The 18,283-nt window shown below is 55.1% G+C and overlaps 1 protein-coding gene across 1 annotated transcript in view; it reads right to left on the reverse strand.

Moving 5' to 3' along the window:
• Nucleotides 1-399: 399 nt before the first annotated feature.
• KCNK5 (potassium two pore domain channel subfamily K member 5) overlaps nucleotides 400-18,283 on the reverse strand; it is a 38,210-nt gene continuing 20,326 nt past the window's right edge. Inside the window, exons 2-5 of the mRNA XM_047860018.1 lie at nucleotides 7,066-7,177; nucleotides 5,734-5,900; nucleotides 5,296-5,464; nucleotides 400-3,132 (exon numbers count right to left, since the gene is read on the reverse strand). Coding sequence (XP_047715974.1) covers nucleotides 2,267-3,132; nucleotides 5,296-5,464; nucleotides 5,734-5,900; nucleotides 7,066-7,177 — 1,314 coding nt within the window. The 3' untranslated portion in view covers nucleotides 400-2,266. The remainder of the gene's footprint in view (nucleotides 3,133-5,295; nucleotides 5,465-5,733; nucleotides 5,901-7,065; nucleotides 7,178-18,283) is intronic.

Here is an 18,283-nt window from a genome sequence, read left to right on the forward strand (position 1 = left end):
TCATTCACAGAGGGGTATAAAGCACCAGAACAGTGCCTGGCAGACTGCTGACAGTTTGCCAAGATCCCCCCACCTCTCTCCCCTGGCTCCTGACTCCTTCCTGGTTCTAGGACACTTTCTGCAAGGCTCCTCCCCAATCCTCATTCAGACCTGTTAACTGTCACCTCCTCCTAGAAGCCTGCCCTGACTACCCCATCTTAAGTAACCTGCCCCTCCACCCCCCCTCACCTCTTTCCTTTTCCTCTCCCTTCCAGAACACTCCCCCCAGTAGTCAACGAGACCCTCCCACTGTCCTCAGTTCACCGAGCCCCCAATCCTCCCAGACTGCCCCCACACCTTGCCCCTGCCCAGCACCCGCTCCCACCCCACCCCTGACATAGCACACACCAGACTGGCCTGTCCATCTCAGGCTTTATTGTAAAAAGGTTAAAATAAATTACATTTGACATCATTGCCAGTATGTACACACAGTGTGATTCCAGGACAGCCAGGGACACCCCGGCAAGGTGGGGCAAGGAAACGAAGATGAACTCATTAAAACATTCACAGAAACACCGAAGGCCACTCCTTCTCACCCAGTTGCCCAGCCAGCATAGCCCTGGGTCACGGGATGAATGTGGGTGTGGACACACAGGCCCATCACCGTCTTCACATGTTGGGGGGTGGGGCCCAGCCCCACAATACTGGGCGGGGGGCTGAGAGAGTGTTTGGGCCAAGGGTGATCACTCACCTCCTGGCCAGCCTCAGGTGCCTGTGACAGATGCCTCTCCCCCAAATGTGCTGCTCACGCGCTTATGGGTGCCTTGGCGCCCTCTCCATGTGGGGACTCTTGACAGCATGACCTTGGCTGAGGTCACCAAGAAAGGCCCAGCTGAGTTGGGGGTAGAAGGGTGAACATGTAACATCCCAGTCATTGGGACCCTGCTCGTTCACCTCCTCTCCCCTCTGGCTCTGAAACCAACAGGTTCCAGGTATATAAAAACAGCAGTTTATTTAAAAATAACAGAATGCGCAGGGCAGAGAGGGCCGGCCCTCAGGTGTACATCGCAGAGAACTTTGCCGGCCCCTCATCAGAGAGGGTCTGTGCAGTTTCACATTATCTTTTGCTCCCCCTGTCCCCAGTCCTTTCTTTCTTAAACACACTTACACACACACACACACACACACAAATGGTAAACCGTGGCTGTAGGAAGGAGCCGATTCACATATTTGGCCATTCCCGCTTGTAAGCCAAGAGCAACTTACCTCCTCCCCCTGCCCCCCCTCCCCCCCACCACCACGGGGCCAGGAGGGCCAGGGAGCCATGAGGTCCTTGTTCTGGGCACAGGGGATAAGGAGCCAGCCAGACAGGGAGGCTGGAGCCAGAGGTGAGCTTACTCCTGCAGCTCCCTGGCTACTGCCACCCTCTTCCCCCAACGTTCCTGGGAAGAGAGAAAGCCGACGTCTGTCACTGCTTGGCCAAAGGGTGTCTGCATCGGGGAACTGGGCTCTGGGTTGGGGCGGGGGGGGGGGGGGGGGCGGGCCTTGGTCCGAGCACAGTGACAAGACCCTGGGCCACACTCAGAGCTTGTTCCCAGGCCCTTATATCAGAGGAGTGTTTCAGCACCTGCCCAGTATCTCCTCTCTCCCTTCCCCTGGGTGCCTCTTCCCTACTGAGATTGCAGTAGAGGCCTGACAGGCAGACGAGGAGGGCCTGGGGGATGGTCACACATGTGCCCCACACAGGGCCCTGCTACTGCTGAAGAGCTGAAATGCTCAGCACCCCCAACACCACAGCCGTCCCTCCTTCAAAGGCAGGACCCGGGTCTCACAATGCCCTCCCCTGCCTCTTTTCTGAAATACCTGACTCAGTGCTGGGCTCACAGGAGCTCATTAACACTGGTGAACTCAAACAGCCGAGGCCCCGGCCTAAGAGAACCGTGTGACATTTTCAACCGAATGACGCACGAAGACCCATGCAGGTGCAGGCCTCCTTGAGGGTCACCTGCCAGCCCACACAGGTCACTGAACCATCAAAATTACCAGCCATGCTCAGGACAGATGCCTCCCACTGCCAGGGTGCCCATTCAACCGGAGAACAGAGGCCCTGTCCTGGGCACATGCTATGTTTGCCAGTAGCATCTAGCTGCAGGGGATGGAAGGTGAGGAAGGCCCCTGGCCCCCCACTCCCAGTTCCAGGGCTGCCCCCGACCAGGGGCCAGAGTAGGACGCCCTAGGATGAGGGAAACGGAAGCCATCGAAGGTGGGGTGGGGAGCCGGCCCTGCCTCACGTGCCTCTGGGGCAGTCTGACTTATTATATTCGTTCACAAGCTGTTCGTAAGGCACGGAGAGTTCAGACTCGGTGCTGGTGAAGGTGGACTCATCAGACGAGGGGAACTCGCCCAGGTTCAGGGGCACTTCGGCCTCGGCCCCCTCCTGGGGCCTCTCCTCCCCTGCCAGGTTGTCCTCTATCGAGGACTTGGACGTCTCTTCATCTGAGAGGCCGGCTTCCTCATTTGTAAAGGTGATGTTGACATTCTGGAAGATGAGTGGGTGGTAGTCCTGGGCATCCCATGGCTCCCCCTCCTCGCTGATTCGATCCAACTGGTTAATGAACACTTCAGGGGTCAGGGAGCCATCCTTGGGGGGCCCCGCCCCAACCTCCTCACTGAGGGGCCGTGACACATGGCCTTTGTTCCTTAGCGTCTGAGACACCTCTTCTAAGCTGGGCACCCGGTTCTTGGAGTAAACCACCAGGGGGGCCAGGGAGGTGGGGAGGGCTGGCAGCCCACCCCCCTGAGGCCCCAGCCCCACTGCTGGGACCCTCTCCCCAGTCCCGTTCGTCTTCATTCCCTTCTTCCCGATCTGCTTGATGAGGTCATTGTAGGTTTCCTCCTTTTTGGACAGAAAACTGAAGATGTTGATGTCTTTGGACGCTGTGCTCCCGGCTATCTGTAGGGCCTTTTTGGAGTGTGGAGAGCTCTCAAAGGACTCCTTCCTCCGCCGCCGCCTTTTCTTGATGGCCTTATGGACCTCCACAAACATGCTCACCTTCCAGTTGACAAAGAGGGACAGCCAGGCCAGCCCCAGGTAGATCCAGAGCTCCACAAAGTAGCGGTACAGGGCATGGTAGTTGGCGCTGGGGTTCACACCTGCGGACAGGACAGGAAACCCAGGTCAGAAGAGCGTCGGCAGGGACCTGGAGACACGTTAAGGCCAAAGCCGTGTTCTCTGAGAGCAGACACAGTGTCAGAACACAGAATGGGATGCACAGTGAGAGGAAGGACTAGCAACTGGGCTGTCCTGTCATCCTGATGGTTCAGTCACTCATGTCCCCATCTTAGTCCCTAATCTGCCTGAGCCTCAATTCAACTGTCAAAAGTCGGGAGAGTGGTTCCCTAGGGCAAAGTAGGTTCAAAGGCCAAGGTATTGGGGAGGCTATTAACACAGCCAACATGCAGATCAGGAGAGAGTTCATGAAGGTTTGCCGTTCGATGATTCGCTGTACCACATCTAGCGGTTCTGTACACTTCTGGGGGCGTGTATGTTCTGCTTCAGTTAAAACCAGGATGGAAATTACATGAGACAGTAGCTGGCATCTCCACTGCTGGGGATGGACCCACTGGCTTAATATGCATGGGGCTGGGGGTCAGGCCAAGAGGTCCATATGCACTGGCCTCAGCAAGAACTATTCTGGACAGCCTTGATTCTCCTTCAGGGGGGTCTGGTTGCCCCTGACTTCCTGTTTCTGCCCTCTTCAGACTGGCTCTTCCCATGGTCTGGAGGGCTCTGCCTACTCCACATCCTCCTCCTCAGAGGCCAGGCTCTTGACACCTGCTCCAGGCAGTCCTCCCGGGTCATCCTACACAGCTCTGATTGAGTTCCTACACTCCAGGATTATCTGAGATTTTCAACTTTCACTTCTAGGCATATTGATCTGTATTATTAGGTATCTTGCCACTCCCCCCCTCCCCCAATTGGGAGCAACTTGGAAAAGGGACTAGGGGAAGGGGGCTTCCTCCAGAGTGGGGCTCCTGCAGGGCAAGGCCTATACTACCCTCATCAAATCAGGTCCCTGAAGACAGGTGCTGTGTCTGCCTGGCAGATAAGAGGTGTTTTTGAGGGATGCTATCAACTTTGCTCAGGGCTCTTGGTCACAAGATGACAACCAGGGACATGCTAACATTGCTGGGTCCTAGCCTCCGCACACATATGATTTTCTACCACCCTATTAGGTAGGTGCTATTTTTTTTAATCCATTTTACAGATAAGGAAACTGAGGCAGAGGTTTGGAGTCATGCTGGAGCTGAGAAAGGATGACTAAATACACCCTACTTTCCCAGGACAAAGGCTTCTCTTGCCTGTCCAGGGTCCCTTAGACAATGACAGGACTGTGCCTCCATCTAAATTTATCTACCAAGACAGCAGGCCCTGATCTGCCGAGGTCAGTAGAGTGTTCAGGCATCTTTCCTGTTCCTCCCACCACTCAGCCACCCACCCCTGCCCCACCCCTGCCCTAGCATTCTGAGTCTCCCTTTACATTGAAGCAGAAGGGTAAGTGACCTGCTCCTGCCCCCTAGGAAGGGGGCGGGGGGAGACCAGAGGCCCCTGGAGCAAGGTTGGGGTCAGCTGGGCAGGGCAGCAGGCATCAAGGGAAGAAACGCTGGGTCAATGCAGCCAAACAGGGGCAAGAAGGTGAAGGGCCAAGATGCTGTGCAGGCCACAAGCACAAGTCCGTGAGAGGTTGGAGCCAAAGAATTTTATCACCTGCTGGATTAAGTAGGGGAGGAGTGGGAGGGGAATGTCCCGGCTCCAGGGGGTGGGGCAGCTTAGGAGAAGGCCTCTCTTGTCTTTAAACTGCCTGTGGCAAGAGCAAAGTTTCGGGCCTGTGAGCCAAGCCTCTAGAACAGCACCCTCCGCTCCTCTGACAGATGGAAGCCGGCAGCTCTGTAACAGGAAGGGGGTTCCTGGCTTGGCTTTAGGGCTTTCTGGGTCACAGGCACAAACCCCGCAGGGGCCAGGCCCTACCCAGAGCCCCTAGTGAACCTAGGCCTAGGAGACAGGGGAGAACAGAGGGAGAGGAAGCAGCAAAAGCCAGGACCCAAGAAAGACAGGGAAACAGAAGAGGCTTCTGCATTTACTCCTCTTGCATCAGGCAGGGAGGGATAAGGACCCATTTCTGGGGGGTGGGGGGCTGCCCAGGACACTGAACACCTACTGGGGCCCCAGTAAAGATCAGCTGAATTGCAGGTGGAGGAGAAGCAGACAAAGAGAAGGCAAGAAGGCAGACGCAAGGGGAAAAGGGCAGGACTCACCGGCCACGAAGTCACCAAAGCCGATGGTGGAGATGGTGATGAAGGAGTAGTAGAGGCCCTCGATGTAGTCCCACTCCTCAGTCACCATGAACACGAAGGGCGGGATCACCAGGTGGACCAGGACGCCCCACACAATGAAGATGGCTGTGCAAGTGATCTGCGCCTTCCGCTGACGGGGTGGTGGGGAGACCAAGTCAGACCATGGCGGAGTTGGGGAAGCCCAGCAGCGGCACCCAGGAGGCCACGGAGCAGGCTTACCACCCAGGAGAGGGCAAGCAGCATCGCTCCCGGCCTCACTCACAGGACAAGGGGCCCTGGGACTGCCCTCTTGCCATCTGCCCTGGCACCTCTGCTCATTCTTGGTCTTCCCCATCCTCCCGTCCGTCCCCTGCCAGGGTCCCCCCAGTGCTGCCTGGCACCTAGGGTTTGGAGACATACCAGGCTCACGCCTCTCCTGGTAAGGAACTGGCCCAGCCTCTTGGCACGTCCCCCGAAGAACTTGCCCAGGGCGCTGATCCACGTCAGGCAGAGTGGCACCCCGAAGAGACCATAGAAGACACAGAAGAGGCGCCCAGCAGGGGTCTTGGGGGCCACATTGCCATAGCCTGAGGAAGGAGAGGAGAGTGAGGCACAGAGAGCCACAGCAAGGGTGACAGACCCAGATCCAGCGTTGGCCCCTGCCTCTATCACGTACCCATACCCACATCCACACACCCACATTCCCTAAGATCACTTGATATTGATCTAACATCAGGACTTAAGAAATGAAACTTCACTTGATCACACTATGGTCATGAGCATTTACAGAGCAAGTGTGATAGCATGGGCTATGTCTCCTCCATCAGATTGGGAGCTCCCTGGTGGACAAAGCTTTCACCATTAGTAAACCTTCCACTAGTCCATATGGCACCACTGTGCAAATTACAAACAGCCTTCTCTGGGGAGACACCCCGGGGGCACCGTGGTAGACCATTCTTAATCCCTCCCTTTCCTGTGCAAGCCTATGCTGCTGCTCATGGCAGGCTGGCATCTAATCCCCTCCCTTGGAATCTGGACATCAGTGTCTGGCTTGACCGGAGAATGCAGCGCAGGTGATGCCCGGTGGGCTAGGTCTAAGAAGCCCTCTTATTTCTCCCCGTGACGTCCTACAATGCTCACTTTGGGGATTCTCCTTCTTGGAACCCAGCTGCCATACTGTGAGCTGCCCAAGCCAGTGCATTTTCACCCCCAGCCGTGCTCTCAGCCAGCAGCCAGTGTCAACTATCAAATGTGCAGTGGACGAAGCTGTCCTGGATGTCTAGCCAGTAGTGCTTTTGGCTGACTCCAGTCTCACAAGGACTGCCTCCGCCATAACATACCTCAAGCAAGAACCAACCAGCTGAACCCAGGCAACGCACAGAATGGCAAAAGCGAATAATAAGTTGCGTTTTAAGCCACTAACCTCTGGGGTGGTCGGTTATGAAGCCACAGAATATCAGAATACCCAGCCTGGTAGGCAAGCATGGGCTGGGTTTGTGCAGTGAGCAACCTGTTCAACCTCCTGCATGGCCCTGGCTATTGGGCTGTGTCGTTTCTGCTCCAAGAGCCCAGGTGAGGACTCCTGGAAAACAATCTCCCAAGCGTGGCCCATCACCAACGACTGACTAAATGCCTAGGAAAGTGTTAAAAGAGCACAATGCAACAAGGCCATGGGACCAGAGCTGGATTTTTACAAGGTTCCGTGGAGCTAGGGCATGGCAGTGGCTATCCTGAAGGTCCCAGAAGACTTACCAATGGTAGTGATGACTGTAGCTGCAAAAATCATTGCATTGGGCCAATTCCAGTTGTTGAAGGTCTGATTCCCTGTAATGGCCACGCCCTGTCCTGCAGCATCAGATACTACCTAAAAAGAGAGACACAGACTGACTCTTTTTTTTTTTTTTTTTTTTTTTTTTTTTTAGAAATTTTTTTAACGTTTATTTATTTTTGAGACAGAGAGAGAGCACGAACGGGGGAGGGGCAAAGAGAGAGGGAGACACAGAATCGGAAGCAGGCTCCAGGCTCAGAGCCATCAGCCCAGAGCCCGACGCGGGGCTCGAACTCACAGACCGCAAGATCGTGACCTGAGCTGAAGTCGGACGCTTAGCCGACTGAGCCACCCAGGCGCCCCACAGACTGACTCTTAATGCTTTCTAAGCGACAGCACTGTACATAACTCCGTAAGCATTCGTAATCATCACAATAATAAGGTGGCAGTTACTGTCTCCAATTTATTAGGTGATGAAATATTTTATAGAGGATCAGAGAGGTTAAGTGATGTGCCCATGGTCACACAGCTGGTCAAGCAGTCTGTCTCTAAAGTCCATTCTCTCACTGAGCCAGTGCTTCTCAACCTTACTAGTGTGCACCAGCATCACCCAGAGAGCTTGTCAAATACAGACTGCTGGGCCCCACCTCCAGAGTTTGATTCAGTGGGTCTGGGAAGGGGGTCTGAGAATCTGCATTTCAAATGAGTTTCCAGGTGATGCTGGTGGTAGTGGTCCAGAGTCCACACTTAGAGAGCTACTGTGCTAGGCTATTCTGCCTCAAAGAAGGCACATGTGATTCAGACACGCAGGAGGATGCCTACACCCTACCCAGCCCTCCACAGCCCTCCACAGAGAAGTGTTCTACTGCAGGACAGACCTGGGAGGGACCCCCATATACCCTTCACCTCAGCTCAGGGCTCTCTTGGATCTGTTGTCTCAGGGTGTACGAATCAGCTAGCTTCCTTTTCCCCATGCTTGGGACTCTACCCTCTTCCCCTACAGACTCCCCATTCCTTCCCTTCTCTGGCTCCCTCTCTCTGCCCTGGGCCAAGCAATTTCAAGGTCTGGTCCAGGACAGATCATCAAAGGTGGTGTGCACATTTCAAGGCGACTCAAAATCCTGCTACCAGTCCCCACAGGGCTCCCAGCAACTGTGGGCAGCAGGTGAGAGGCCACCTGGGGAAGTCCACTGGTGGCCCCAGAAGAAGTCTTATCTATTCCAGGAACACTGATAGCTGCCAAACCTGTTCTGGCCGACCACAGACTGCCTCTAGCCCTTCCTTCAGTCCTGCCACCATTCACCCCAACTTGCAGATGACAGGGTGTGGACCCCAGAAGGAGGCTCACAGAAGGGCCCAGCATTTAAACCTGGGAGGTTCCAGTTCTGCCCCCAAAGAGGGCCCCAGGTGGGCCACCCAATCCAGAGACCGGGAACTCAGCCACATTCCCTATAAACCTCAAGCCTGGGACCGAGGGGAGGCAGAAGAAGAGCGAGGCAGACGGAAAGCCCAGAGTTGTAACCCACCACAGTGTGACTGAAGTCCGGTGGGAAACCAGGGAGGGGCTGGGGCTGTTGAGAAGGAATGAGCAGTTGGGAGCAGCAGCAGGCCCGTGTAAACGGATCTGCAGATCCCATGAAGAATTTTCCATGATGACATGCCCGTCTGACAGGCCATCAAACCACACCACTCGCTGCCCTGCCTCCTCACGGCGCTTCCAGAGCATCTCTCTGCAGGCCGTGCAGTGGCAAAGCAGAAAGGCCGCAGGCTGCCTGCAACCCTTCGCTCAGAGAGCTGGCTGTCTAGCCAGCAGGGCCCCCTCCACGTGAGAGTACCAGCGCATTCAGATCCTAAGGGCCCAACAGGTCCATCCGAACGGTTTTCTCAGAAATTAAACCTACGTCCGAAGCAGGAGAATGTAGCAGGGTCCCGTGTCTTAATGTCAAACAGATGGCGGCTCCCTTTGGCCCCAGCCTTTGTTGTAGAGCGGAAAGGGCAAAGCGTAATTGCCGAGGAGCTCAGCCTGACAGATGAAAAGAACGCTTAAGTAGGAATTGCACCACTGGCAGGGAGCGATGCCATCAGGGCGCCATCTCTGCTCATCCCCGTGGAGTCTCGGGAACACGAAAGCTGTCCCTATTCTCACACAAACAAAAGGGGTGGGTTCTAGACACTCAAACCAGAACTCTTACAAATGTCTAAATGGGGACAGCAGCAAGTTTGGCACAATCAGAAGAGGAACTGGTGGGTACCAGAAGCTAGCGCAGGTTCATCAAGAATGAGTCACGCTCAGCTAAGTGCATCTCCCGCTCCAAAGGGGTTGCAAACCCTTGAAGTTGGGTGGAATGCAGTAAATCTAGATTTCAACAAGGCAGCCGAACAGATGAGCTTAAAGATATTCATGTGGACAAGACAGAGAAATGTAGGGCAGAGCTGGGATTAATTTGGATCCCTTTAAAGGCAGATAAACAGCCAAGAGGTCTTGATCTTTATCGACCTGGCCTGAGGTCTCCATGATCATGCCAAAGGCCTGGCCTCTTCGATATTTTAATCAACAACACAGAAAACACATACATAGATGGCTGCCCAGTCTCCTCTGCAAAGGATGCAAAACTGCGGACAAGGCCAGGGTGGGAAGATAGTTATTAACACACTGCAATGGCAGTCTGGAACTCAAAAATCATCTGGACGGGAAAAAATGGGCCCAAAATAACAAGATATGACCATCTTTTAAGTTTTTCATGTCATACACTTTGGGTTACAAAAGGCCAGTATAGGCGTGAAATGAGAAGTCCTTGGGTTTCAGCTGACCACAAACTAACAAACACGAGGGTGGCTGCTGAAAGAAAAGTCAACACAATCTCAGACAGTGTCAACATCTTATCTATCGAGGGCTGGGTCACACATGGGGAACTCTGTTCCACTGTGGGTGCCTGACCTCACATGATCTATTACCCAAGGAAGAGGAGAGTGGCTTTTTTGGATAGTGAGCTACCTCAGAATGGATTGCTCTTGGCAGTAATCCACTTCTGATAATAGAAAGTGTTGAGAGCAAGGGTGACCACAGCACATCAGGGATGCTGATGGTGTGACTGGAAACAAGGGTTCCCAACTGGGCGGGAGCACCTTCTGGAAGTGTCTGGAAATGCTGCCTAAGTGGGGAGTGTTATCTTGCCAGCCACTGTTCCAGGCACCATGGACAGCACATTGAGGAGACAGAGTCCCTGTTGGCCCCCCATCTATTCTAGTGGGGGATGGGGCTAGATGTCCAGCGACTCACAAGACAGCCTAACCCACAATGCCAACACTGCTTCCGCTGAGGAACACTGGCTTTCCAAAGGCAATCTGTGATTTGGGAATCATTAGTAAGTACTAAGGAGACACCAAACATAAGAGTGGCAAAACAGGGGTGTCTGAGTGGCTCAGTCAGTTGAGCATCCAACTCTTAGTTTCGGCTCAGGTCATCTAGGGTCATGGGATGGAGCCCCACACACTGGGTTCCATGCTTTGTAGAGCCTGAGATTCTCTTTCTCTCTCTCTGCCCCTCTCCTTTACTCATGCTCTCTCCCTCTCTCTCTCTCTCTCAAAAAAAAAAATAATAATTAATTAAAAAAAAAAAACAAAGTGTCAAACAGGTAACCAAAGAGGGCATTATGGTTGGGAGCTCTGCAGCAGAAAAACTGGGTTTCCTGCTTTCCCTCTGCCAATCCTATGCCCTTTGGGGCATAGCCTTGCAGCCTCGGCCTCCAGCCCTGGGTTATCAGGGAGCCACAGCCCCAAGCACTTTCCCCAAGACCTCCATTATCTCTCCATGGTCACCCAGAGAGGGGCAGCGAAGGGGGCATTCTGAGGCTCCCAATGTCCCCAGGGCTAGAAGCACCACTAGCCCTTACAGCAATCCAATGGTGGCAGTTCTGCCCACTGGTGAGGTCACGAAACAGGCTGAGAGAGGTTACACGTGGCTGGGCTAGGTTCTGGTTACAAGTCAGTGGGACTCCCCCTCCCCTCTTCTCTGCTCTACCGGCCCCTAGGCACCCCCAGCACTCCTTGCTGTTGCCTCCTCTCTGCCCACGGCCACCAAGCAGCTGGCCTGAGAATCAGCTTGGGTCCATCACAATGCTGGAGTGGGAAGAAGGCTATTAGTGCTGCTGAATGGCAAACACCCCTTGCTGGGGTGTATATACACATATTACCTAACTGGTTGTTCCTGTGACCCTGCCAGGTGTCCCTCGACAGGTGGGGGAAGTGAGGCTTGGGGGAGGGGCAGAAGTCCAGATGTGGACTTGGGGGCCTGCTTCCTGTTCCCACCATGTACAGCTGTGGCTCTGGCAGGGGCAACTCCATGGTGATGGTCAGGGTCATACTGAATGCAGGGGGCAGTCTCCCAGAACAAAGGGCCTGACCCAAGATCCAGGCCATCCCTGGGTTAGGGAGAGTGGCACGGGGGAGCCAGGCTGACACCACGATGGACGTGGCGTACTGTCCCCAGGGTTAGGCAAACAGCTCTAGCAGGAGGAGGTGGCCCCTGTTCACTCACAGGATTCTTTAACTTGGCTCCCTAATTCACACAAGACAATATTTTCATTTTCCACATGACCCTGGAGAGTGATGGGAGAAAGGATACTGCACACAGCCCGGGCCTAGCTCTTGTTTGGGGAAGGGATCGAGCTCCCTTCTGGGTCTCCCCCGCAACAAAGCAGCTGTGATTTACTGAGGGCTTACTACGCACTGATGCACTGAGTATTGTGCTAACACTTTACTGCCTTTAGCTTACTTAATGAGGACAGAATCCTGCTGGGAAGATACGTAATTTTTTCCATTTTGCAAATGAAAGTGTAAGGCTTGGAGAGGTTAACTAAGTAGCCTAAGGTCAGAATGCTAAAAGCACGAAGCCAGGAGAGCCCTGGCTAGACGTGGTTGTCCTGCCCCCCTTCCCACAGAGGCCACAGGAAGGAGGCCAGTGCATACTTCCACCCCTTCGCACCAGCTGAAAAAACAGTGCCCTAAAACCAGTCCATCCACTCTGACCCGAGCTCAGCATTCTAGCCCGGCCTCCAGGGAGGCCACATGCCCTTGCCTTGGCTTCAGGCAACCAGCTGCCCTGACCCCACCCTCCTGAGCTCTTGCTGTCCGAGAAATACGGTTCCCGTACAGCTCCTCATCCCCCGGGATCTGGGGTTTCCCAGGCAGAGGCAGCTGCCAGGCCTCCCCTTCCTGGAGAGATTCATCCTGCTGAGCGGGCCAGTTCCAGGGCTCGGGACACGAAGCCCACCTTCACACACAGGCAGGTGGGGCTGAGAGCCAGCCGGCTTGCCCCTCAAGCACCCTCCTGCGGTGGGGTGGAGATGGCAGCTATCTGGCGCTCACGGAGCTACTCCCCACCTGGCCTCCAGCTCCCAGGCAGACTCAGGGGTGGATCACAGAGCTCTTTCCCACTATGCAGGACGCAGCCTTAAGGCTCCCCGCTGAGGCCAGCCTCCACTGGACCCACACACCGCTGGAGGCCCGCAGGCCCGAGAGTCCTTTACCAGACCCTGGCTGCGGTTCCATTTCAGGCGCTGGGGGCCTCTGGCCTGGAAGGTGAAATAAAGCTGCCGGCCACACAGGCATGGTGCTCAGCACAGGGTAGAAAGGACTTTTATCATCTGCCTGGCCCTCCCAGTCCCCTTGTGAGGGGGGCACGGTCTATTAATCCTTATTTAACAGATTAGAACAGTTGATATCTGGATAGCAGTGGATTTTGAGCGGTTATATGATTGACACCAACCAAGCCCTTTAAATCACTCAGCTCCCTGAATCTTTACAAGCCTAAAGCGCAGGTGCTGTTGCCCCCAATTACAGATGAGGACAATGAGGCTAATTAAGTAAGTGGCCCAAGGTCACACAGCTTGTCTGTGGTGGAGCTGAGGAGTGAACTCAGGCGGTCTGGCTCTTAATGCCCCCACCCCATGCTACCTACAGATGGGGAGAGGGGAGCAGGGGATTCAGGGTGGGCTTCTTAGCTACAAGGACTGGAGCCAGGTCTCTGAAACACAACTTCCCAAGCAAATTCGAGAGAAATCTGCAGGAATGCAGACTCCCCTAGAACATAAGCTCCATGAGGACAGGACTTTTGTTTTCTTTTCTACTGCTGTATTCCCAGAACCTAGGACACTGCCTGGCACGTCGAAGGTGCTGGTTACATGGGTGAGTAAATGATCTTCAATGAGTGCATATTCTCTGGCCTGGACTGACTCATCCCCCAGGGGTCTCCCTTCAACACCTTCCCAGTATTGCTCTGCAGCTGGGTTTCAACTAAATTCAGCAGCAACAAGGTGGAGGCCTGAACCCGGGAAGAGAGAGGGAAGCAGAGTCAGACCCCAGCAAGAGCGGGGGCTGGCAGGGCCAAGGGCTGGCTGCAGACACCACTGAAACCACCAGCCTCCAGCTGGCACTGAGGGTGGGGTGAAGGGCAGTGATTGCTAGACTCTGAGAGGGGGCAGAGGGCTGGGGAAGGGGTGAGGTGCAGGAGACAGATGAAAGCCCCCTCGGCCAAGGCCAGGATGGCAGAGCTGGGAGAGTCCCTGGGGAGACTGAAGGACTGTCCTTTCTGCAGGAAGGGGAGGCAGTCCCCTTTGGAAACTGTCCTGGGGGCAGCAGGTGAGCAGAGAGAGGAGAGGGAAGATAGAAGTGAACCCTGGTAGAAACACTTACTAGCAGGCTCTCTGTGGCTCAGCCTTCATGTCGGGAGGCAGAGGGCTCCCAATGGCTGACATCAAGTCTTTTGGTAAATAACTTAGCCTATCAGCCTCAGTTTCTCCATGTGCTAAGAATAACCTCCTGAAATATGTCTCCTGAACATACGCTTTTTGCGTGCAGGACATCATCGTAAGCGCTGAATAAACGCACCTGCAATCTGCACTGTGACTTGTCATGTGGGTCCGTGAGGAAACCAAACCCTAAGAGGATCTGAGACCCAGGGGGAAAGACCCCTCGTCCCCAACGTTAAATCAAAGGGCAAGGGGTTAACTTCCCTGCACCTGGAGGACAGGCCTGGGTGAGAACAGGCGACACTGACCCCAAGCTCCCTCACACCTGCAGCCTTTTCCCACCTCTTCCTATTCTAACAGTGAAAGCTTCCTTTGTCAGTCTGAGCAGTCAGTCGGCTTCCTCAGGGCACAGGGGGACTTCTCCAACACCAAGGGGGACCAAAACAACTCACAAGGGGGACGGGATCAGCTGCAGCCAGAGAACCTGGGGAACGCGGGTGTGTGTTAAAGCTCTCCCTGGCAGGGGAAACAGGCTCGCCCAAGATGCCCTGTTCCATCCCTCAGAAGGCTCATCTCTCCTGATCTCTGCCACCCAGAGGCTCCCAGTCATCCTGACCAGTTTCCTAAGCAGCCAAGCAAGGCAAGCAGACTGTGGGAAGGTGTGAGTTGGGGGTGAGAAACATGCCACACACTGCGACCCCCACTGTGCCCGCCAGGAGGGGCTGAGGCTGGGGCCTAGGCAGCCTGTCTGAACCCTGGCCCCAGCTCCCCGCCCAGCTGCCCCCGGACTCACAGCACCCACCTACCACCCAGCCCCTGCTGGCCTCTCCCTGCATGTCCCTATCTGTCCATATGTCCATCTAGTCTAACAACCCCTCTGAACAGGGGGCTGGGGCGGGGGGGAAGTGGAGGCCCAGGGGGAGTGTTGTGAACAGGACTGACATCAAGTGGAGATTAGTAAACCTATCTCAGGCACTTTCCAAGCAAGTATTTGCAGTATGGACTTGTTTACAACAATGTTTATCAAATCCTTTAACACCTGAACTAATGAACAGATAAAGGGAGGAGGGGAGGGGGACCCCAGAGCCTGCGTGGGGACTCCCTAGAGCAGTTTGAGAAACGGGAGTGGGGATGTGGGGGGCTAGTGGGGAACGGTTCGTCTGTCCAGCTGCAGGCCAGTCCTCCATCAGACAGTCCTTTCTGGGACTGCTGGCAGAGTGAAAGTGCCCCGGCCGGAAGGTGAGCACCTGTTAACTATCTTATTCCTAAAACCAATTAGAGAGTGGAAGACTAAAGTTAAGCCCTCGATTATCTCCATCCTCTGTCCCTCTGCACCGCTCAGACTGACTTGACTTCTCAAGCTTTCCCTAACTGGGGATGGCGGAGAGGGTGCTGGGCTTGTTTTTAGATGAGGAAACTGAGGCTCAGGGGCCTTAGATACCACACAGTCATTGAGGCAGTGGCTCTCAGTCCAGGCTGCCCAACACAACCCCCTCCCGGGGTGGGGCGGGGGTGGGGGGGGAGGGGGACGTTAAATAACTACAGTGCCTGGGCCCCCCGGCAAGTGTTCTGTGTAGTGGACCTGGGTAGTGAACAAACCCCACGGGGGATTCTGACGTGCAGACACTCACTGCCTAGTGTGGGGTGATGGGCGTGGACGCCAGGCTCCAAGCCTCCACCTCCCTGCCCCTGGGCATTCTCACTGGCCTCTCCCCTCAGCCCAGGTGACCAGGGTGTGGCTGGGAAGGCAGGCGCACCTTATGAACGGGGTACTGGCGAGGGCCAGGCGGTGCCACCCTGATACCTGTGCCAGCTGCAGGCCCTATCGCTCCCGGGGAAGAAGCAGGTGTCTGTGGCAGGTGCAGGGACCCAAGGGGGCAGGGCCACACCGCATCTCAGTTGAGACCAGACCTCAGCTATTGCGGTATGGACTTTGTTAACTTCTTTTTTGCTTATCTGTAACTTTCAGATTTGTGCCAGTGCCCACCCATGGAGTATTTATTATGTTTTTAGAGGAAAGAAGGAAAGATGAATTGTTGGACACGTGGCTGGAATGTTAGGTTGGTAGGCTAGGCAATAGGGCTGAGGACCCAGGTCCAGCTCTACTCTGCCAGCCACTTGCTGAGATCTTCCTGGAACCCTGGACCTCTGTCCACTTCCTTCTCTGTAAAATGAAGAGGTTGGTCTAGGACTCCCGGGGTCCCCCTGCCTGTACAATGCATAATTTCCTCTGCCCAGAATCATGACTTCTGGGCCCAGTTCAGCACTTCCCAAATCCCCAATCCACAGCACATTTGAGAAGATACATTTTCATTCTCGAGACTCAGTTCACTGGCCACCAGCTCCAGCTCCTCCTGAGCCCCCAGCAAGTCAGGTCACCCACGTCAGGAGTGAGCCCTGCTCCTCGATCATGCTTCCTCTTCCTCGTGTCCCCTGGAGGATGCAGGACTGCAGGACGGAGAAGGCACCTCACTACGTCTACTTCTCTTTGGTCCTTAAAGTAATGTGCCGGTGCTGGTCTGGGCTGCCCTCCCTCAGCCCAGGTGTCTCGGGCGGGGCTGTGTACAGAACACAGCACAGTCCCCTGCAGTGTTGGTCACACCTACAGAAACCCGCACAACCTCATTAGGCAAAGTGGCAAGTGGTACACCACCATGTCCTCAAGGCACACTTCAGGGGTCACCATACTACTGCTTAACCGGGACTGTGTGTAGAGATGGTCCCGGGGAGAGATTGGGAAAGTACTCCTGCCGGGGTCCTGCCCTCGGGGAATCGGCCAGCAATGGTCTGGGGCATGGAACTAAGATGATTAAATCTGCCCTGGATGACTCTACTATTATAAGCAGCCAATTTCAAAGCCACTGCCCCAGACCTAAACTGTCCTCCCTCCCGAGGCCAGCCCCGCCCCTTGAGCCAGTGCAGCAGGCCGTGGAAGCATGGCTGTCCTCCAGCCCACCTTTGGGCTTCCCCTCCTGCACCCTCCCAGGCCATCTCTCAGCAGCCTCTGCGGAGCTCAGAAGCACCACTGGATCTCACGCTCCAAGGGGCAAGCCCATGCCAGAGGGGAGTACGTTTTCAACAGAAATCTCTGGGTTTCCGATTTTCTCAGGCCCGGGAGCCCTGTTTGTACTCGGGAGGGACAATAAAAACAAGGCAGGTGACCCTGCCCCCATTGTTCTGGTAACCCCCCAGCAGCTGGGGGCCCCCTCCCGTGAGAGCTGAGCCCAGGGCAGAGCTTTGCAGGGACTGGCTGACCTGGGAAGGCTGCAGGCTTGGCTAAAGCAAACAGTGAGGGCTGCTGGGGTCTGGGCTCAGGATGGGGCGTCAGCAAGTGTTCTCAGGCACTGGAAGGCTCAGCAGACGCACTGGACTGGAAATCCCGGTGTGTGCAGACATAGGGGACCTCGCCAGCCCAGCTCGGGGTCTCCCGGCACTGCTGCCTGAGAGCACTTCCTCCCACCCGAACACACACACAAGGTGATCCTCTGGAGCCATGTTCCCCAAATCCACCTCCTGCTTCATCTTCTTAAGGACCCAGGGCAGGTGGGATGTCCAGGGACACCTAAATGACAAGAGGGATATCCTTTATCCACCTCAGCTTCTCTGCCCAACAATTCACACCCACTGCCCTGCCCGGGGTGACCATGGCCTGGCCATGTTATGTCCTGTGCTGCTACCATCAATTCCTGATCTGGGATGCTGGGGCCTGGGGCCTGGGTTCATGACTTGGCCTCTTCCCTGCCCCCAGAATCCAAATTCTGGGAGTGTCGGACATCTCTCTTCCTTCCCAGATGTAGAGAAAATTGTTCGGCCAGGACCCCTCAAGCATGCCAGGTGGGCAGAACAGTCCCCTGTTCTGGGATGGGGACACTTGGGAGTGAAAGTGCCCCACACAGGGTTCAGCTTCTGGCTCGTCCTTTCCATACAAGCCAGCAAACCTCTCTGGGCCCCAGCCAGCAGCTCTAACAACGAGGCCCAGGAAGAGCATGGAGCTGGCACTCCCCTCCTTCTCACTTGAACCCACGATCGTCAGGCACCTCTCACACCTAGAACTCCTGTGGCCCTAATCTCATTCAAGGCCAAGACCCTGGAGGGAAGGGAGGCAAAATGGATATTCCTATTCCCATTTTGTAGGTGAGAAAATCAATCAGAGGGGGCTAGTAACGTGGTCAAAGTCACACAGCAAGCTGATTGCAAAGCACAGAGCAGAACCGACCAGAAGCCCCTGACTCTCCATTGAGGCTCCTTTCCGCCAAACAACCAGACCAACCATTGCCCATCCCGGGACTGGGTTGACAAATGCCAAAGCGTTGTGCAGATCTAGTTTTGATATTATTTAGGGGATGAGCCTATGCTTACACTCCCCATCTCCAACTCCCAGGATGCTTCTTAAATCCACCCAGACCTTGTGGTGGGGTGGAAGGTGCAAACTCAGAAGTCACCCTCCACGCAA

The sequence above is a fragment of the Prionailurus viverrinus genome, chromosome B2 (assembly GCF_022837055.1).
Source record: "Prionailurus viverrinus isolate Anna chromosome B2, UM_Priviv_1.0, whole genome shotgun sequence".
In the NCBI taxonomy this organism is placed as follows: Eukaryota; Metazoa; Chordata; class Mammalia; order Carnivora; family Felidae; genus Prionailurus; species Prionailurus viverrinus.